This window comes from Lutjanus erythropterus, chromosome 11 (assembly GCF_056507025.1).
Source record: "Lutjanus erythropterus isolate fLutEry1 chromosome 11, fLutEry1.hap2, whole genome shotgun sequence".
Classification (NCBI taxonomy): Eukaryota; Metazoa; Chordata; class Actinopteri; order Lutjaniformes; family Lutjanidae; genus Lutjanus; species Lutjanus erythropterus.
Window position 1 is genome coordinate 16277170 of NC_139327.1, and position 22559 is coordinate 16299728.

General features: G+C 37.9%; 1 protein-coding gene across 6 annotated transcripts in view; it reads right to left on the reverse strand.

The window, feature by feature from the left end:
• Positions 1 to 22559, reverse strand: part of LOC146318812 (glutamate receptor 3-like) — a 109537-nt gene that overhangs the window by 34848 nt on the left and 52130 nt on the right. For all 6 annotated transcript variants that reach the window (XR_014771598.1, XM_084730970.1, XM_084730969.1 and 3 more), the window contains exons 5-9: positions 9477 to 9530; positions 7525 to 7686; positions 6972 to 7139; positions 5307 to 5411; positions 1751 to 1858 (exon numbers count right to left, since the gene is read on the reverse strand). Coding sequence is in view for 5 of the 6 variants with exons in the window: in XM_084730970.1 (XP_084587096.1) it covers positions 1751 to 1858; positions 5307 to 5411; positions 6972 to 7139; positions 7525 to 7686; positions 9477 to 9530 (597 nt within the window). In the remaining variant the exon portion in view is untranslated. The remainder of the gene's footprint in view (positions 1 to 1750; positions 1859 to 5306; positions 5412 to 6971; positions 7140 to 7524; positions 7687 to 9476; positions 9531 to 22559) is intronic.

The window sequence follows — 22559 nt, forward strand, 5'->3', positions numbered from 1 at the left end:
TTTGCATCAGCGCGGCACAAGGAGGAAGACAAGCTGAATGGAGCACTTTTCCAGTTCATAAAGTAAACATCAGTGACAGCAGAAAGACAAAAGTTCAACCATCAAACAAATGTTAAGCACAAAAAAACTCGTGAGAAGAGTAGTTTTATGACCAAATAAAGTGTCATACTGATTCAATTTCCATTTCCACTAATTAATTCGTTACTATCATGACAATAAAATAATCTGCTTGCGGTCTTGATTATATTGTTTGAATACTCCACATCACCTCTGTACCTCAAATTTCAAAAAATATCAGGTAATTCCTCCAAAATGTAAAACATGTTAGCCATTAAATTTCCTTTAGATGAAGTAATGTCACCTTAGGTATATTCAACAATGGTGATTTACTTTGTCATACGGCATTTACATGTTTTTCAGAGGTAATCCGACTTCCAGTAGAGTCAGAGGAGACTGTTACATGACAGAGACAAAACTGTAACTTCTTTGGCTAGTCTCATACAATTAGCAGAGTAGCCAAGACCAATGCCTATTTCCTTGATCAAATCACATGATGTGCCTACAGTATTATAATACATGGTTCCCATATTGTTTTCACTTCAGTTTATGGTAGAGATCTCTTGTAATGTGTCCTATGTTACACTCTAATAAGGGTCTAACAGTAGAAAATGTTACACTTTAGTTTACAGTACAGTTCTGCAGCATGTAACATGTGACTCCTCTGTTGTTTGAACTAGTCCTTTATTACCTTCTCTTTTACTCTGCAGTCGTGTTCAATGTTATAAAAGACCAAATGAAAGAGTCACATCCCTATAGGAACAGGATGACCTTTCATTTCATGTGATATTTTAAAGTTATGGAATGTAAGAAAAGCAACATGACATTAATGGCATGACTGTGATGTATCTAAAATAATCCTTATTCAAATCAAAGGCATGCCTGACTGTGAGAAAACAATGCAATGACCCTACTCTTCTGTTTTTCCTTCCTCGCTCTGGATATTGTTGTCTTTCCTGCCTGGTCATGAGGATAATGAGTTTCTAGACATTGAAATGAGAATGTGTGACTATTACATTCTGAATTTGCCTAAGATGAAAACATAATAGGCAAAGTCAGAAGGAACGAGAAGCCATGGTTTTAAATGTAAGATAAGGCGCACCTTATCTTACATTTAAAAATGGCTGATGATGACTAACCTGTGATTACTAACTAGTCTTACTAGCACTGTGACTAACCCTGAGCCTAATATACTGGGAGCACTGGTTGTAGAGATACTTACATTGCAATTCAGTGCCAAAGTTTAGTAAAAGCAAATTTGGACAAATGGATAAACAGCCAAAGGTCGCAGCCTTTGGTTGTTTATGCGCAGATCATTTCATGTCTCAGCGAGACACAGCTGGCGTCACTGACATTTTACTTAATGAGAGGGAAACATTTTTACTTACGTATGCACTCAATGTGAATACGATGGTGTTTATCTCTAAAGTTATCTTTACCAAAGCCGTTATTGTGATGTCACTACTACAACAGCCCACTGTAATATAAAAAAACCAAAATGCTTTGGCACCCACACGGATACAGTTGAAACACTCTTTGTGAATCGACTGTTTCAACATGTAGTGAGTGGATGGAAAGCAACTGAAAAATAAAATAATTCTACCCTCCCAGGACAGATTGCAACAATGGACACCTTGACCTTGAGTGGCAGAAATCTTAAGGTGAAACACTTAAAACCTGCTTGAGAGTGTACCATAATAGTAGTGACCACAATTGTTCGGTTTTCCACAGAAGAGGACTCGTTGGTGACCTGCTGATCCATAATATATACAAATTTTTCGTACTCATTCCAGTAGCCGATCTGAAAACGACACAGAGGTTCACAGTTAAGACAGGAAGCAGAAAGACATCCTTACAGTAGAGCTACCAAGTACATGTGAGTTGGTCAGCTCTATCTGTGCAGCAGAAGACAGTGTTGGTATTGCCTGATGTAGGATTTTATTAAAAGCTTGTAGTGGTGCTTCTCACTTCACCTGGGCTACACTTCAGCAGAGTAGGCGTAAGCTATTCCTGGCTCAGCAAATGTTCTCTTACATAACAAGAAAGCAGCACCAATAGAGCACTGGAAGACTGATAAAATTAATACCAGCAAGACAAACCTAATAGTCTAAATGTGCCTTATCTAGCTGGTGCAGTAGGTTGTTCTACTTTTCTATTAATACTACACACAGTATAATAACCCAACACAAAACAAACACTGGCCTGTGTCTGCTGAACCTGACATCAGTCCAGTACACTCTTAGAAATAAAAATGATAACTAGAACCATTTAGCTTGTCCCTGTAGGAGAACGCTTTTTGGTTCCTGGTGGACCCATTTATAAAAAACCCAAATAAAGGGTTCTATCTAGAACCATCTGTACATAATTCTACCCTATGAGAGGTTCTACAGAGAACCTTTCTATGGCATAATAATTGTTATACCCAGAACCCTCTCTAGCAGTTCGATTTAGAACCTTTTCAGCTTCAGAGGGTGCTAACAAGAACCCAGGGTTTTTACCCAGAAACCCTTTAATATTCTAAGGGTATAATCTAAAAATCTGTCCAGGGTGTTCTACCACAAATACTTTTGTATCCCAAGGATTTCATCTAGAACCCAGACAGGGGTATTTAAAAGTACATTTTATAAGGGTTTCATTTATAACCCTCTTGTCTACAAAGAATCATACTGTATTCTACGGATGAAGAGAAAAATCATCATTTTAACAATCTGTGTTACAGGTACCACTGTTTAAACTGAGAACCCAGCTTTTAACACCTGAGCTTTCAACAAAGCTCCATCTTCCAAAGCTGGTTCTTTGGATGAAAAGAATATAAGTCTTACAATTGACCTCTGATGAACCCTTTCTTTAAAAAAGACTTCTCCATAAGGAAATGGTTCTGGTAGATCTTCAGCCCTTCAGGAAGAACCACTTTGATACCCTTATTTCTAAGAGTGTAGCTGCATTAATATTATTTATTTCTGTTATACTCTGATTTATTCAGCCCAAAAGAAGTCAACGTCTGACCACTTCTGGCCACCATGGTGCTCAATACTCACTCCGTTGTCACTGCAGACTGTCTCACACTGAGTTTGGATGTGCGGGCCGCTCTGATGTATGTTGGCTTGTGAGCTGAACTATGTGGACAGTATGGGGCCACTTCCTTTTGGTGCCAGCTTTTGTGGGGACCTTGTCAAGAGTTCAGGGTCATAGCGCTAGCCAAGCCACAGCACTGTGGGTCTGTGTATGTGTGAGAGTGTTCTCAGATAGGATTGTTTTTGCCTTTTGCCCACCAAGCAGAGCACTGAAGGGTCAGTGTCTGGAGATAAATCAATGTAAAAGTTCAACTAAAATTAGAAAGGTTATTTTTTGCTGTCAAAGGGATTTTCAAATTTATTTCTTATGTTTTTTTTTCTTATGTTAGCTGTCCTGCTAACTAGCTACGTGACTTTTCTGAGCGAGTGCACTTGTACCCCACTTGATTGTTTGTTTGTCTGTTTAACAAACAAAGGCGCAAGACAAGACATGTGTCCATGCTTGTTGACAAAATGAATAAACTGCAGCTGAAAGCTAATGTGTGCTGTGGCTCACAGTATGTCTGTGTCTAAGGCTGATGTTTAGTCAAATATAGTGTAAAGTAAAATGCTTTTATTGGCTATGTAACAATAAATATAAATTTCCTCCCTTCTGGATACTGATTTCCTCAAGAGGTTTTAAAGAGAAGACCTCTATGCTGTAGCATAAACCTTAGTGCTGCAGAGGCAGGTGCAATACTGCTGTTGGGACTGAAGCTGTAAAACCTGCCTTACAAAAGCTGTTAACTCACCTAGCAGATTCATTATAGTTAGAGAGTTTTACTGTGATGGAAGTTTAAAGGTCGTGCTGGAGGATTTTCTGGAGAAAAACGCTGTAAAGTGAACTGAACTTTTAAAAAGTCACATTTAAATTACAACCTCAATTTAAAATGGTTGGGATATTGTGTAAAATATGAATAAAAAGAGAATGCAATGATTTGCAAAAACCTTTCAACCTATATTCACTTGAATACAGTACAAAGACAATTTATTTAATGTTCAAACTGATTAACTTTTTAATCTTTTAAAAATCTATTAGAAAATCAATAAAATGGTCAATTGTAGTCGAAAAGTGCACCGAAATGAACTTTTTGTAAATATGCACTCATTCTGAATATGATGCCTGCAACATGTTCTAAAAACGCTGGGATAGAGGCATGTATACTATGTTACATCACCAACCACCAGAACATCTGACAACTGACACTAATGGGTGAAGTTTTGAAAATGAAATTCTTTGTCTTCTTCTTTCCCATTCTTGCTTGATACTGACTTCAGGCGCTTAACAGTCCGGGGTCTCTATTGCCATATTTTGAGTTAATTTACAAAAAACAATCATGTTAATCAGATTGAGCATGAAATATTTTGTCTTTGTACTGTATTCAATTGAATACAAGATGGAAAGTTTTTGCAAATCATTGTATTCTGTTTTATCTCCGTTTTACACAATGTTCCAATTTTTTTGGTATTGGGGTTGTAAATGAACAAAACACACAAAATATCAGCTGCTTAGGTCTTGCAAAGCAAGCTCACAAATTACACTTGGCTTGTTGCTGTCTACCCAGACATTTGCTTGATGTCATTTTAAGTGATTGACAGTTCTGTGCACCACTCAGCAGTCAGTGGTTTCAGCATCAAATATTAGAGTTGGAAACACATGACAGCTCTCTTGGAAACAGTTCTTCTAAATGATCAACTGTCATCTGTTTTTGAGTAAGTGTGAAGCAATAATTAGGCCCTGTAGTAGCAGATTAAAGCCTCAATTTGTAGCAACAACATGTAGTTAAAATAGCAGTTCATGATGTTTCTGAGTTTTGAGCCATGTCATCTACTAACCTACCACTCCCCAAAAGTTTGTAGATTGGTTTAGCTTCCATCTGCAGGGCTCAACTGACTCTTGGTGAATGTTTTCCAGATTAAAATCTCAGAGGGGACGTGAGTTTGCACGATTTGGGCTCGCTTTGCAAGACCGGGCTACTGACACCTTCTGTCCATATCAGAATCAGCTCTACTACTTGTGTACTGCCAAAATGCCAAGAGAAAGTAAAATCACAGAGGTGCTGGAAACGGGTCTGTATTTATGTTAGTGGATTCAAACCATACAGTCCTCATATCAATATTATATGCTAATCCTCTTTAGAGTATTACATTATACGTTAATTATGTTAATTAAATTACGATAGATGTTTCACTTACCCTCCTGGGGCCTCCGGTCTTCATCTCGTACACATCAATTGTGTAATTAGATCGTCGACCAAACGTGTCAAACTGGATGTTTCCTGTCATACCTTGTACTTGGACCTGCCACGCACCAAGAAAAGAAGAATAACAACACCTGTTCCTAATGTACAGCAAGTCAGCAAACTCCGCATGAAAATGCATCTTTATGAAATGATCTCATCTCAGCGCCTGTGGGTTTCCCAGGTGAATTATCTGTTAAATACATATTTCCAAAGCATTGTGTTGTTATGCTCCCAATCTATTTTTGGACCAATCAGATCAATGTGGAGGGGGGTGAGTGTGTGAAATTGTGAAAAAATAGCAAGGGAAACATTGCTTTTACTCTTTGCTGAGACAAAGAGATGATTACAGGTTTACTAATCACTAAACTGGAGGTTTCAAACTGCTGGCAAGGGGCCAGAAATGCAGCATGACATATTGTCAAAAATATATGTTGTTTCCTCTCCCTTCAATTGAATATGTTTGAGATATAAACCCAATTCTATTTTTTTAAAATGTGTTGTATTTCTGTATTTCTGTAGGATTGCACGTTTCAGTTTGCAGATATTCTACATACAGCTTATTGAACAACATTTCTCTATCTGCAAACACAATGGCAGAGCAGATAACAGAAGTTATCAAGTGACATTTATGATCAGTAATGTGACAGAGTAAGAGTTTTCACGCACACTCTGTGGCAAAGACAAATGCCCATTTTCATCAAGAACCAGTTTGAAGTGACAGAAAAGATGCAGAGTTTGTGTCCAATGCACAGGTAGATTGCTGTTTGCAGTTTTTGTTACACATGGTGAAAACATGTTAGTAATGGAAACAACAAAGTAAAGTTTAAGAACTGTTGAGCTTTCTTGCAGTATTTGCACAGTGAAGTGGTCCCCCTGTGAGCTTACTATACCATCAGTGGCCCTAAGTCAATCTGAGTTTGAGACTCCTGCACTAAACTGTTCACTTGCTCAAAGAAAAAGATTTTCTCATGTCCCGTTTAAGCTTGCCAGGTAAAAATGCAGTATGCAGTAATATAATTATATAATAATATGAACTGCATACAAAAATGTAAGTTATATATGCTTATCATGATTTATATGATTGTAATGAACCATACCATGCAGCGACTGTTTTATTTGCTTGCATGTTAAAATTCATATTTTGAAACAAAACTTCTAAATCAAGTCATATTCTAACATGTCTTACTGTAAATACTCATCTGTTAAAAGCTTATAATGCATGAGTACTTAACAAAAACTGGAGTAGAAATATGCAAAATGTTCTCTCCTCAGGGAACCAAAAGTTTTTTTCTAACTTCTTCATGGGACCAGCAGGCACATGTCACACATGCGCTTCAGTAACTCAGTATTGACAAATCTGATTTTTAAAAAAGTGCCTTGTACTTGATGAGCAGCTTCATTGGAAGAAACACCTCAGAGCAAAAAATGCAACGCTGTGTAGTTTTTTTATTTGACTCAGAACCTGCAAGGGGGCTTATACGCTATGTGGGTCAATACGGACGTTTACCCTCGATAAAATTCATATCTTGTGAAGTGATGAGTGAGCTCAAGCAAAGATCAGATAAATAAAATAAAAGGAAGAGCTGTGTACAGAGACAGTGAACACCCTTAGTCCTACCATTTTCAGGGCTCTCTCTATGTCGATGCCTTGGCTCCAGGGCACGGCGGGGTTGGCGAGGCAGTCGCCGGCACTCCCCCTACGGGACACATCCACTCGCTGGCGCCGAAGGTACCGGAAGGCCTCAGCAATCACGAGGATGGCATCATGGGTCAGTGCTGATGTGTACTGAAAACGAAGGTGACGATAAACCCCATTGACGCACCGTTGACATCATGCAGAACCAAAGCAACATTGTCCTGCTACAGTATCACAGGAAGGTTATTATCTCCGCAGTGTGCATTGCTGCTGATGTAAAAAGCAAGAAAATCAAAGCCTTGCACTATGATTGGCATAAAAATTGGGTGAGTATGAAAGCCGACTCTATTCAAGGACAAGCAGGTGACAAGTTATTTAAGCAACGTCTCCCTGTAAAAATTCAGATTGACGTGTTTTCTCTGGTTTCAGTGGAGTTGCCATCTTAAAACCTGAAGGAAGAGGCGAGAGAGAAAAAGTGTCTTTGAAGATGTTAAATAAAATGTAGCTGCAGCAGCGGCAGCCATGCCTCACTGACCTTCAGTGGAGTGTTTTTGGCTTCTGGAAATTCTCTTTCATCCAGGCGCTCCCAGCGCTGGAGGAACTGCTGGACGATGGGGCTGTCTGGGTTGATGATCTGGAAGCCTGTGATGTTTGCTCCACCAGAAAAGACCCTGTCCAGGCTCATGTTAGAAAAACCCTGAGAGCAAAGAGCACAAGTGTCTGTTAGTGGACCAAAGGATCATTAGTAGCAAAGAAAAAAAAACATTGAAAAATGGCTTTAGCTTGACCAACAGTGGCTTATTTTTTTAGTTCTGTATAACTACTACACTCTATTGTTATGAGGGGTGGAAGAAACAAAAAGTAACTGCTAAAGATTGAGTTAAAATGTATATGAACTGAAAAATAGAGTGATAAATTGTCCACCGAATTTGATCAAATTGATTGACATTTACAGTAGAAAGTTCTGTTGTAATGTGTCCCTACTAATCCTCTCATTAAGTCTAATAAGGATCTGATAAAGGTCTAATACTGTCAAATAAAGAACATATTACTTTTAGTTTTTGTCTAATTTGATACAAACTATAGCTTGTTATGTGTGATTACTTTGATAATCAGCTGTCCACTTCCTTTTCCTTCACTTTTCCTCTGGCCTGTAGTGCTATTTGTCTATCTGGATTGTTTTGGTGTGAGTTTAAGAGTTTTGGAGATACCACCGGCAGAAATGTCTGCCTTGTCGCAAATATAATGGAACTAAATGGCACTCAGATTGTGCAGCTGGAAAAGTGGCAAAAAAAATACATTTCGAAAACTCTAAAGCAGTGTCTCTTTTCAGGAATCAAGACCCGGTTACACAAAATAATTCAGACCATGTTGTGAGCAGTTTTATGTAGGAATTACTGTCTTTCTACACTGTAAAAAAAGAAAAAAGTTGAGAATATTCAAAATTTCAAGGCAACTTACTGCAAAAGTTTTTTGAGTTTACCATTTACCAATATTTTGTTGACATTATTTATTTTTCTTCTTCTTCTTAAGTCTGTAAGTTTTAGAAAACCCCCAAAATTGTAATTCAAAAATAAACTCACTGAAGTGAAAGTGAACAATGATTACTAATTTAGTATTTTCAATTAAAACCATTTAATTTTCAGGCACCCACATAATGACAACGAGGTTCACAGCTCATTGTAACGAATTTTTTTGAGTTTCTAAAACTGGAGGTCTTTTTTTTAGTTTATTTAAAAACTTAGGAGCTAAAGCAGGGCTCAAAACTCAAAAGTAATCACAGCTCCTTCATGAAACTGCTCACAACAAGGACTGTGGATTATTTTGAATATCTGGCTCATGATTTGTGGAAAGAGACATTTGCTGTTGAGTCTAAGTTCAAATGTTTATTTTTTTGTTGTTGTTGCTTTGAGCGTCCCGGTCCAAGTCCCATTTAGTTCCATTATATTGGAGAAAAGCCGACATCTCTACAGCCATTTTCCCCAAAACTCAACAACTCACACACAAAACAGATGGATACACAGCACTATAGGCCAGAGAAAAAACATGTATTTTCGGTTTCGGTTTATTTTTGGTGTGAACTGCCCCTTTAAATGATAAATGACAGAGTTTTTGGGTTGTGAAGGATAAATAATGAATGTATGTGGAAAATGATGAAACATTGTTCTGGTTGGTTCTGTTTTCATCACATCACGGCTGTTTTAATCAAATCAAAATTAAATAAATCAGATCACTTGATAATTTATCCCTTACTTTTTCATTTCACATCCATTTTTGCCTCTCTATTTTCACATACACTTTAATGAACTCCATCGTCTTCTACCCCTCAAAGATTGTGTGTCTGTCATCACTATATGTTGAGAAGTTCGAGTGCACTACTGAGAGTGTTGCATGTCTTTGCACAGCGTTGCATCACGCTGAGCGGTGTTGTTGCTGAGGTTTTTTATTCTGAGTTGTGTTGGATTGTTTCATGTTGTGAGCTCTCACCAGGTTGGCAAGGATATAGTGGTATCCTCTGCTGTTTTTTCCCGAGGTCACCACCTACAAGTCGCAGGAGGAGAGACGTACAGTGAGTCACATCTTATAACACTGAGAACATTTAGAGGGCTGAGATTCAGAAATGACAAAGACCTTCGATTTCATAACGTGGAGTAGTTGGTCAACAGAAAGGGAGAAGAGACATTTTAGAGCGACATTTGCAAGGGCAAGAGGGAGCATGTGTGAGCACATTTGTATGTGTGCGCGCGTTTGTATGAGACACACACAGAGAAGGGGAGAAACTGTGATGACAGTGCTTGTTCCTTTCCATTAACTTCAACATGTAAAATAAGGTCAAGGCTCCAGCAAACCTCCCTCTTTCTCTGTCTCTCTCTGCAGCTGCCTGTGCTCCACAGTCTGCCTCTTCCTGCTCCGCCTGTCTCAGTCGCACACTAGACTTAATTAAAGCCAAAACGTTGTACAGCACCTGTCTGAGCGAGCAGACACACAGAGAGCTGCACACTCGCTGATTTCTTTAAACTTCTCTTCCTTCACCAGCCAAACCTTTCTCTTTCTCTCACTCTTTCACACGCACTCGCTTTCTCTCTCCACATCTCCCTCGGTTCTGATTCTCCATCGCAGAGTACGAGGCTTCAAAAAGACACTGTGGGGGTGGATGGTTGTTTTTTTTTCCCTGTCTTTTCACTTTCTGCACTCCTACACAGTTTTGATAAGTATACTCAGGCACTGAAATCATCTAAATGTTAAACGTCCAGAGTGATAGTGATATCATGTTGGAGAGATTTTATAGAGGACTTGAATACAGATGAGGAATTTTACACTGAAGCATGGTAATGCATCCCTGTGGTAGATTTCCAGTACTATTTCCATATTTTGCTTTTGGATCTGTGTATATTTATACACACTGAACACAAATATAAATGCAACACTTTTGTTTTTGCTACTAAAAAAAGTAGTAAAAAAAAGTAGAAGTAAAAAAATCTATGACTTCTTCTGTGCACACAAAAGGTTAGTGAGCACTTCTTCTTTGCCAAAATAATCCATCCACCTGACAGGTGTGGTATATAATCATTAAGACTGGATTTCTGGGGCCAGCGCCAATTTTTGCAAATATTGGGAGTGAAAAAAATCAGATATTTAGCTATTGTCTGTGTGTTATACACAAAATATAGAATATACACATAAACAAATTTTTTTGCAATGATCTGTCAAAAGTGGGTAACCCTTGTGATAAACATATGTAATGGAACCAGGATATTAAACAGTTTAACAAAAAATGTTATCGTCCAAAATGATATCAGGGCACTGAAATAATAAGCTCTCATTGGCATTTTTTTTTTTAATAATTATAAATAATTTTGAATTAAAAATACAAATAGAACAAAACGTATGTATATATTCATCTGGAATTAAGAAAAATGATCAAACATATACAGGGTTCTGCAGATAAAACTAACAAATAAAAACAATCCGTATTATGTTATGGGCATATCAGATAACATATATGCCGATACTGATATAGACCAATACAGCTCTGGTAGGCCGATAACGTGCAGATGATCAGTTGACCAATATATCAGTTGGGCATCTCTAAAAGTGATGATAATTAAACAACATGATTATTGCACAGGTGTACATTCAACTGGTCACAACAAAACAACACTCTAAAACGTGAAGTTTTATCTTGAAAAAATACATTTATTAAGGACTGAACTAGAGTTGTTTCACAGAGGCTACAGACACCAAATTTTTGCAAAGTCATGACCTGCCCTGCTCTGCCCCTGATTGGCTAGTACTTTGTTGTTTGGGCTGCTCAGTGTCTCCTACAAATAATATATCAATATTTTTAGGTTATTTCAGATATGCAATATATATCTTGATCCACATTTTCTCCAAAATAACATACTGTAACTTGTTAAACAGCACAAAGATATGATTATCTTATGTAATATGATGTATTGCTGTAGCTTTAACTACCAAACAGTATATAAAGTATTTAAAAGTAAAAAAAAAAGTTTTATAAAAGTAAAACAATGACAGGGACCACTACAATGCACAATGACTACTTTAAGTAAAATTTCATACTTTTTCCATTCAGGTTTAGAGTGAACGTTTACTTGAAGTTGATATTTAAGACTACTGCAACAATATTATAGAGATGACTACTGATGCTTTCACAAAATATTAACACAATGAGATTTTTTGATAAGTAATCATCAGTAATGTGCATATAATGACTACGTGGGTAAAAGCAAATAATAGAACAGCTATAACAGTCTGGTAAGTTCAGAAAATGAAATCATTTTACTGTCACGCAGCCTTTAAATCCAGAACAAGACAGCAAGAAAGAAGTCCAACATTTTTTTGTACTTCAACCCATGAAAAATGGGGACAACAGTGTTATGTTTATATTTTCGTTGTGTATAATAACTGTCCAGTTTCTTATTCAGAGTCTATCAGCATGCAGAGTCACACCTGTGCTTTCGTTCACACCTGTGCACTTTATGACCCTCTGCTTACTCCTGCCTGAATGTCTGGTAATTGTCTCTAGACACGGAACGTCCTTGATGCTTCAAGGTTGTCCCACCAACCGCCTTATACACTCTGAGAAATTTCAACAATAAATCTAATTACCTTCCTTGCAAATGCAAAATGATTTCATTGTGTTCAACATTTTCCACCACCACCACCGACTCCAAGAGCCTCACATTCTTTGTTTTTTTTTTCCCCTCATAAGCAAAAAAAAAAATCCTGGAAGCTTTTTCTGCTTATTGTCTTCCAAATTTGTCTTGAAAAGCTTTTCATTTGCTATTCATCCATGTGAGCGGGAGCTGCAGTGACCCAAGTGTAAGAACACAGCAAGCACTTAATGAAGCTGCAGCGCCTCGAGTGACTGGCTACAACTCCCGTTTGTCACCAACACAGTCAGGCAGAAAGCACAAGACTTCACACTTCTATATGAGCATCGAAAACTGACACCTCAACTGCTGTTTCTGACGGAAACCTAAGCTAGCTGTTAGAAAATAAGCGACTGTAAACATTTATTGCTTACTGTAGCTACGAGGCAAACACCAACAAATAATGTGGGCTTCTTTTTTATTTCGTACCTACTGGAGAGGAACATTTACACTGAATGCAAAGTACTCTGAAGGCAGGTAATAAACAGGGTTTCTTGGTTTATTAACCTACAGCTTAGTGCTAAATGCTATAAGCTTCTGCAACCATGATTTAAATATTACATCATTTTTTTTCCTGCAATTTGAGAATTAAAAGCACAAGTCTCTCTCACATTTAGCCAGTAACAAAAGATGTAGTTTGATGATGTAGTGAAGAAGTGTGGGATCATAGAAGCTGTTGTTTTCATTGTTAAACAACCACCATTGCCAATGAAAATCTATCTGGTATGAATCGATCAATCAAAGTAATGTATTAAAGTTTTATTCACGTTATTTATTTGTTTATTCGTGTAATGTTAAATCATTTTTGCTGACTTCCTTCCTCACTCTCTGATGTGTCCAACAAATGCCATGTTTTCCCAGAAGTTATAGCAATAGTGGGAAGTAAATGCTCCGTTTCCTTGAGTAAATCACAGATTTCTCTGGGTTTGAACATTGTTGAAAATGTCTGGTATGATGTAAACACACAACTCATCAAATGTATGTACATATTATAGCTTTAAAAACAATTTTCAAGTGTAGTCATTTATTTGATCATATCCACAAATTAGTTTAGACTGTATTCCATTGAGGAGGAGAAGATAAAATCTTATTTATATGAGAATGTGATAAAATGCCTAAGCTGTAACACAAGTTCTATTAACTATGACATATGTAACAAAATATAGCCACTATGAAGTTATCTTTAGTTTTTGCCTTTCTAGCTTTGTGCTGTGTGTAATCAATCAAGTTTTATTTAAATTAATTGCATTTCAGCATCTAAAATGGTCACATTGCCTCACAGTCATTCACTGTTTATTTACTTTCATGCACATTTCACAGATAGATTTACCACTTGGCTTTTGTGTCAAGTGTATCTTTTCAAGACAACCTGAAAATGTTTTGACTTGCATGAAAAAGAAAAAGGAAAATCCCCTGGCAGCTGCATTGGTAGTCGTCGAGTTGGCAGCGAGTACACAGACTGACAACTATTCTAAAGTTGGGAAATCTGGCTGGTAATTCAGAAAAAGGGATGGTTCTGAGAGGTGGCTCTTTTTTGATATTCACAGTCTATTGGTGAGGGAGAGGGTGAAACTGTTCAAACAAAATGCTTAGTTTCCACCCAATTCTATTTTTTATTCTAGTTTGCTTTACTGACATGATCATAATTAGGTATTGACAAAGTATATTAATCCCCCTTTGCTCACACTCAGCACCCATTGTGGGATTAATAAAAGGTTATCTTAATTTATCTAATAAAAAAAAAAAAAGTCAACAAAGTCATACCAATGTAATCATGCTTACAAATATACAATGGATTACATTCAATATTTCATACTGACAAAAGATTATAACCAGAAACCAATATTGACAATATTCAGTTTTAGAAAAAAATGTTATCAGTACTACCTTTACTATAAAAAGACTTTATAACTGATTGATTGAGCTTAGAGAAATATTACAAAGTATCAGGCTTTTTTGAGGTAAGGCATTTACATAATTCTGAGCAGTAAATCCTCTGAATATAAACTAAATCAGAAAAATCTGATTACTTTTGAATAAACATAAACAGGCCACATGCCAGGAGTGATTTTTCTGCCATTAACTGGAAAGAGGCCCCCTGAAAAGGTTATGAAAACCGCAGTATTTGAGCACTACATGTGTTCTCGTAAAGGATAATTTCATTTGGTTTGCAGTGGGATTTGCTCCATCCCTCTGTTGGTAGTGCTGCTCTGAAAAGTAGCATCTGGGCATAACAAATATTTTTAGGATCCTGATGCTCTAGTTTCATGGTCCCCTGGGATAATCGCTTTTTGTGAGTATGTGAAACCACCAGGAACCTGGAAGAGGTCAGGCACTACCGTCACTGAGGCACTTTTATTGTCACAGGACTCATATCTCCCCCTCTGACAAAATCCATTTCTCACAAAACAGCTTCTTCAAACAGCTCAGGGACAGAAAGGACCTGAGGCCTGTAAGCGAGAAGAACCTGCAGCACTGATTGTACTGACTGGCTCCTGCATTTTTAATGCTCATTGAATGGAAAGGATAGTCTGGATGCCCTGTCAACTGTTTTCTACAGTTAATGTTCTCATCTGGTAACAGTCCAACACCTCACGGAATCCAACCAAAATCATATAAACATCTACCAAAAGTTAGTTGGTTTTTATGATGTGATAACATGTCCTTATGACTCAGGAAATAACAGTTCTACCTTAAAATAACAGCTTCAAAATCATTTTAATGCTGTCCTCCAGCTGCTGTGCCCCAACTTTCTGTGATCTACAGAGTTTTCCTCATGGACAGTTAAGTAAACTGCTCCTAAATCTAGCTATTCGCTAGCTGGCTTAGCTGTACTGCCTGAAGGAAGAGGTTGTCAGGTTCAAGGAAGGGGGGATATGCATGCTGCAGAGGAAGCCTGCAAGCTAACAAACAACTGCTCCCCCGCTACCCGACTCAAAAACATGTTTTCCTTATGTTCATGTTCCCTAAAAGTTTTATTTTGACTATAAGGATTTGTACCTGTGCAAATGTGTTTTCAAATTCCTCTTTTGAAGGGGAGATGTCTGTGTAAGGCAAGCTAGATTTAACAGGCCTACATAACAAAACTTGAAAGCCAGTCACCATCAAATATGCAATTGTAGGCTAAGACATTTGAAACCTCCAGTGCACAGCAGACTTGTCAATATAAAGAGCAAGAGTTAGCATTAGCTGTGTTAGCCACTCCCAGTTACAAACGACAAATAAAAGATACTAACTACACTTATCAGTATGATAAATTTGCTAGTTGCCGATTTTAGCGTGCAACATTTGAGTCCAAGTCTAACCGAGGCTCAAATACATTTGGCTGAATCCCTCCAGTGTTTCCTCTAATGCTAACGTTAGCATCTTGATGCAGACATAGCACAGGCTGCAGTGGTGGGACGATGAGGAGGACCAGGCCAGATTCAGAATTTCTAAATGCGGTGGATTAAGTAGATGTGCTTCCAGCCCCTTTTTATGTTGCAAAACCACCCAAAAATATTAATAATAGCAAAGTAAAATGTGCCTGGAGGGAAACTTTAAACCAGCACTGATGCTCCCCTGCAAATATAGTTTGAGTCATAACTCACCTCAACACAATCAAATGGGTCCTAACAGACAAATGAATCCAGCACGCAGCTCATTTAAACATTAGTATTCACCTCTCAGTTGTAGACATAATCAGAAATATGGGTCCACTGACAGAAAGACAGACAGGGACAAAGACAGAGTGAGCAGTTGTCTGCAGTCTCAATTATCTTTATTTGTCCGTCCTCAGGGCTCCTCCTGCCCGCCCGCCCGCCTGTCTGGACGGGCGGGTCTGCACTGTGCAGTCTGAAGCAGGCCTGAGCCGGGCCAAGCTGCAGGACGATCAGCCTAAATATTCCTGCGGGAATCGACTCTAATTAAGCAGACTGGAGCCACGGTCCTGTGCAGAGCTGGATGTCTGCCCAAGTGCCTTCAAGAGGATTTGACTCTCTTCCCACTGATGGAGGCTTCGCTTTGTTACAGTGATTTGTCATCTGCCTTCCTCAGAACTGGAACGGGCATCCTAAGGTTGACAACTGTCCCTTTTCACCAGTCAACTAATTATTGTTACGCTACTCGAAACAGGGCAAAATGTGAGGAGGGATTAAACTGTCAAAGAAGTGCATTAAAGAAATTAAAATGTAACAGAGGAAGGAAGGACATGGCTGTACATCAGTCAAGCTTTGATCCAAATGCCGTATTGTTCACCAATCCTCAACACAAAGCTTAATCTTTGAATGGAAAGTAGCTGTGCATCATTATGAAACATTATACACAACAATTTCTACAATATTTTGGACAAATTTTGTTGAAAATGTTGCATATCCTTGGTCCTTGTTATTGCAGGTTTTAATACATGTATTGCTGTTGCAGGAAAAAAAACATGATCATTATCTGTTACTGAATTAATTCCGTACAATACAAGCAGATAAATTAGCATTTTATGCCTTGTTCCTGGGACGGCTGTTTCCTCCGCTTGCGGTAGCCGTCGGCTACCCATTTCTGAAAGTCCTCTCATTGAATGCCAATTTCAACAAAATAAAAAATGTGTGTGAAGTTTAATGTCCTCACTATCCTTGTTGCAGTTGTGCATCTGCCAGCTCTCCTGCTTGCTCGTGTGTGTTTGATGTTGTTTTTCATTTTGGGTTGCTTTTAACTCAGACTTCTCTAGGGTCTCCTTTGGATGCCTGGGCTACAAACAAGACTGTACCTCTTTTACCGTCCCTTCTTTCCCTATTTTCAGGAGCAATGTATTCTCCTTTATAATCGTAGTAAAGAAAAAGGAAATGAGGGTCTGAGCACAGATAGTTTTTGTTGTTGTAGTTTATTTATGGGACATGAGAGTTTAACCTGCACAAACTGGACTTTTCGTCCTTTCTTTTATAGTTTTATTTGTAGTCCAAGTTGAGGTTTCATATATGCACTAAATGGTAAATTCACGAGGAAAGCTAAGAAAAGAAAGGAGACAAAGATAATAATATTTCTAAGCTCCCTAATATGAGTATTTTCAACTGTTATTATTCATTTTTTAGTATGGCCTGAGGTAGAACTGTGACTGTTGTGTTCCTTGGTCTTTAAGTCTTTTAAATTCAATTCATAGCAATTGTGTCCTGCACACTGCTTCTTCTAAAACTATTAAACGTACCCTGTAGAATTTCAATTATTCTTTAAATACAGTGTTTCACATTAAAGTACTTATAGACACATTGAATGTTTTTCCTACCTCTTAAAACATTAGCAAAACCATTGTTGAGTGTTTTGAAAACTACATTGTTTTCTTCTTCATTCATGCATTTCTAACCTTTATATATATATTTATTCCTGCCCTCTGCAGTCTGCACAAAAGTGCCCCACGTAGTGATGATGTGCATGTGCATCATCATGCTAATGTTGGTAGAACATGAAATGAATGATACAAAGACCTCATCACATCATCAATATTGCTCTACAGCTTTAAACTATTCACTTTTTAAAGCTACAACTTGAATTTTCAGAAACTGTAATTTTTATCACATTTTAACAGGAATACTGTGCCAAAGCTGTCACCATTCTGTCAATAATCTGATTCAGGATGGTAAATCTACTCTTCATAACTCTCTCACAGAGATACCTACACAGACATTTTCAACCATTCTAGCAGCATGGCTGTGCAACAGTGTCAGTCTGTTGGTCTGTCGATTCACCATTGTGGTCTACAATAGCTCAGCAACTATTGCATTGATTGTCATTAGCATTTATTTAGAATAATAAATCTTAATGACTTTGGTGATCTTTGACTTTTCTTCTAGCACAACCGTGATGTGGTTGTGCTAGAAGTGTGGTGTGATGTGAAAAGTTTCAATGATTTATGTGTGGTTCACCATGAAATTTAGTGCAACTTTGAGGTCCGTGTAGGACTGGGCAATATATTGATCAATGTTGTTATAAGACTAGCTATCATCTTTGATTTTGGCAGTTGTTTTATCATCATATGACATAAGTATTGACTCCTCTGGTTTTAAAGGCTGCATTTTAGTAAAAGGATGAAATTGTGTTAAAATTTTGTGAAAGCATCAATGATCATCACTACAATAATCAGATTTACGCTATGTTATTTTATAGATATCTAATGGAATAGCTTATAAATATCAAGATATTCCACATCAGCCAGCCTTTGATCCATAAAGAATAAATTCTGATGACTTTATTGATCCTTTACCTCCATAGTGATGTCACACTGCAGATCTGTTATCCCGTCAGCTTGTGCTGCAATTAGTAAATGTTAGCATGCAAACTGGCTAAACTAGAGCACTGTCACTGTGCGCATGTTAGCATGCTAATGTTAGCATTTATCTCAAAGCACAAGCTAAGTATAGCCTCACACAGCCACTAGCATGGCAGTAGGCCAGAGCTAACTTCAATAGCAAGTGGGCCAAGAGTCACTGGGCGTTCAAGAGCCACACAGAATACTTTGTCAATTAATGGCTACATAACTACTACTGACAACAGTTCAATATTGTATTATTGTATTGTATATTCATTCATTGTTAGCTAATGATGTGTTAACTCTTGGTCTTAGAAGTAATGCTAACATTAGCATCTTCAATGCAGATAAACAAATTATAGACTCTTAGGCTTGTTTAATATTTGGGACAAGACAACCAATCAACTCACAGTTAAAACTAAAAATCACCACCTCAGAGAAAACATTTGTGCTACAGAAACTATTTTTAATGTCATGCCATTAAAGCAACGCCCACCCAAAGCAACAGACAAAACAACAATCGACACACAGGCTTAAATAACGTCAACACAGATGTAATATCATCCCAACACAGCATCTTGTTTAACTATGCCGCTCGCGCAGTGTGGAATTCCAGTGCACCTCTGGGTGTTCAACACTTCTCCTATTTCCCTCCACAGTACTAGACAGGGAGACTCACACTACATGGCTCAATTCCCACAAGCTCTCTGCCACTCCAGTCTCTTTTTTCTCTCTGATTCTTTTTCTCTCTCTGTCTGTCCAGTGTGCAGGAGGAGGCTGCTGGAGGTGACTGCTCCTCTGGCAGCGATTATAAATCCACTGTGCTTCTATTATTGATGAGAAGCCTTAAAGGTGTTTATCGCTCCGTCTTTACTTTACTGAAGGGATGAGCAGACTGATACTTTTAAAGGCGGTAAGAGAGCCAGCAGGGGAGCAAAATAAACCCACAGCACATTTATCAACAAATACAGCCCTGTTACAAGTGAAAGTACCTTGATGACAAAATAATTAGCGCAAAATGAGTGATAGATGTCGGCGTATAAACTCATTTATAATTCGCTGGGCAGAGATAATAGCCTGAATGCAGGTACAAAGAATTTAATTATCATTCTGATGATTATAGTGTTTATGAGGTCCTGCTCTACACTCTTAAAAATAAGGGGATGAAGGGCTGAGGTTCTACTGAGAACTATTTGTTTGTGAAGAACCCTTTTTGAAAGAAAGTGTTCATTAAAGGCCCTTTTTAACACTAGGGTTCCATTAAGAACCCTTTTCATCCAAAGAATTCTTTAAGGTTTGTTGAAAGCATTAAGTATTAAAAGATGTTTCCTCAATTTAAACAATATCTGTAACATAGATTGTTAAAGAAAATGGCAGATGACCACAACATACAATCCACGGGATTCACTAATATTATTCGCTTCATCTGTAGGACACAATATTATGAGTGGGTTCTAGATGAAACCCTTGGAATATAAAAAGGTTCTCAGTAGAAGCCCCTGGGTGGGTTCTACATGAAGCCCTTGTAACAAAAGGGTTCTCTCTAGATGAAACCCTTGGAATATAAAAAGGTTCCCGGTAGAAGCTCCTGGGCAGGTTCTAGATAAAACCCTGAGAATATAAAAGGGCTCTTGTTAGAATCCCCTTTGGAGGGGTTCTGCCAGTAACCAAAACAGGGGTTCTCCTATGGGGACAAGCTGAAGAACCCTGTGTGGTTCTAGTCACGGTTTGTATTTGTGAGAGTGTTTGCAAGACTGGTTATGAAATAAATCATGTCCAGAGCAGAGTGTCTTTCTGATGCCTGAGTGATGTCGGTTGTGTTTGCTCACTCCTGCCTTTGTGAGAGATCTTCCCTCAGGCTAGGAGGGTAGGCTATTTATAGTAGGCTCATTGTTGTTGCTGTTATGGGACAGTGTGTCCTACTTACACTGAGAGCTGATATTACATTAAAGCAAGTGTTGATGTCACAGCTCATATAAGGAACCGCTCTCGGGAGACGCAGGCATGTCCTGCCACTCTTGAGCATCTGGAGAGACACTCGTCTGGCAGATGCTGCCTGCGAGGCCACCATTCACATTAATCCGCCACAGTAAAGAGATTAGGATCGGATCGGCCTGACGTGACACCAAGTGACCGCCTTTATGTGATTGGATAACTTGAATCTAATATGGAGGCAATTTGGCAACATTTGAAGAAATCCTCTGTACGAACGTGAAGGGCAAAGAAAAGCAAACTTCTCTTAATTAATGAAAATGTTCTGTGCTGTCACTAAAAATATTCCCCAGCGTCGGAGGAGATGAAGACAGATCTGCAGTGAAGGTCAGAGTAAAACTCGTAAGGCCGGCAATAATGAAGATCATTATGTAGAGGGCAGAAGCCTTCACACGCAAATATCTCAGCAAAGAGCTTAAGGTTAAGATGAGCTCCAGATTAATGGTTGAAATGAGCTCACACACAAACACACACACACACACAGACAACACACTATACTGGTCGCCTTAAAAGGTTTATGTAACACATCACTCTGTTTACAGTCACCCCAACTGAGGGAAAACACAACTTTTAGCTGTCGAAATGGTCACATTTTATTTGCAACCAGGCCTCATACCTAAACAAGTGTTTATGGCTTATTTTCTCAATTAAGGTTAGGAAATAATCAGCTTCCTATACCATTGACTACTGATAACAGACTGGACATGAACTACACACTTTGCATGTCCAACAATCCACCTCTGCCCTGACCTCTGACCTCTCCTCAAGCACTAACGTCACCAATTTAAAAAATAAGGGTTGACCAATATAAGTAATTGATTGGTCAATCCCAATATTTAGATGGCTGATATATAATACTGCTATCAAAACAAAGAAAAGTCATGTACAGTATAATTTCATTATTTAATGCTCATAACAATTTAATATGTGGTTATCTTAAGAAGTAAGTAAGTACTTATTAAGTCTTTATTAATGAATGAATGTGACTGATATTAAAGGGAGAGCAGGGTTCAGACTGTAAGAAGCAACATCATCCAACTAGATTATTCTAAACATTATAGCAAAATATATAGTAATAATAATAATAATATAATATATTAACACTTACAAGTAACAGGTTTTGACTAGATTTGCTGTCATTTAGGATGGGAGAAACAGACATCAGCTGAAGCTGATTATCTCAGATCCAAGATAATCAGACAGATTAATCTCTCAATTACTAAGAGCAATGTCATAATTCTTCAGTCTTTTTCATTCCAAGAGGACAAAAATTATTTGTATGAAACAAGACGCTTGTGAGGAAAATGTTATGTTGGTTTGAGTGACCAATGCTGTAATCCTTCTGGCAAGAGCAGTTTTGTATTTAACTAGTCTAGTGTTGATACACCTTTTAATGAATTACAGGGGGACTATAATGTGCATAAAAATAAAATTTCCACTTCAGTGTCAGCGCTAGCTTCATTTTCAGAATTGGAGAAAGGAGGAAACATTTAGCTCAAGATTAGATTTAACAAACTGTCATTTACAGTAATGTGAATAAAACCCTCATATAACATCGTCCTCCACTTCTGTCTGAGTCTGAGTCAGATTTTCATCATCATCATCATTATATGTCACTATTGTTTTAATGTGAGACAGACAACTAGTGGCAGAACTTAAATATTGTGTTTCATCTAACGCGTCCAGGGGTTTGCTTACAATGTCTTACAGACTGAAGAAAGCTATTTCATAATGCCTCACTGTGTTGGATAATATTTACATATCATAGGTGGGTGTCAGGCTGACATGAAGCATGGATACATTCACATACACAACACATAAGTGTACATTCACACTTCCAAGCGTTATCACATTAATTTCTCTTACTATCTCACATACTGTCACACATCGGCCCTTAGAATGAGATATTATCAGCATCCAACTATTCAAATAAAAGTCCAAGTACAGCACACCACTGGTCAAAACAAAAACAGATATTCAGGCATCTATTTAACTGCACTGATCTGGAGACACAGCACACCTTAAAATTCATTTTCAAAACAAAATGTGACCACATGTGCAACATATCTTCTGATCCTCCAAATGAACACTAATGATCCTCTGAGTAAATAAACAAATTCCCAGTTAACC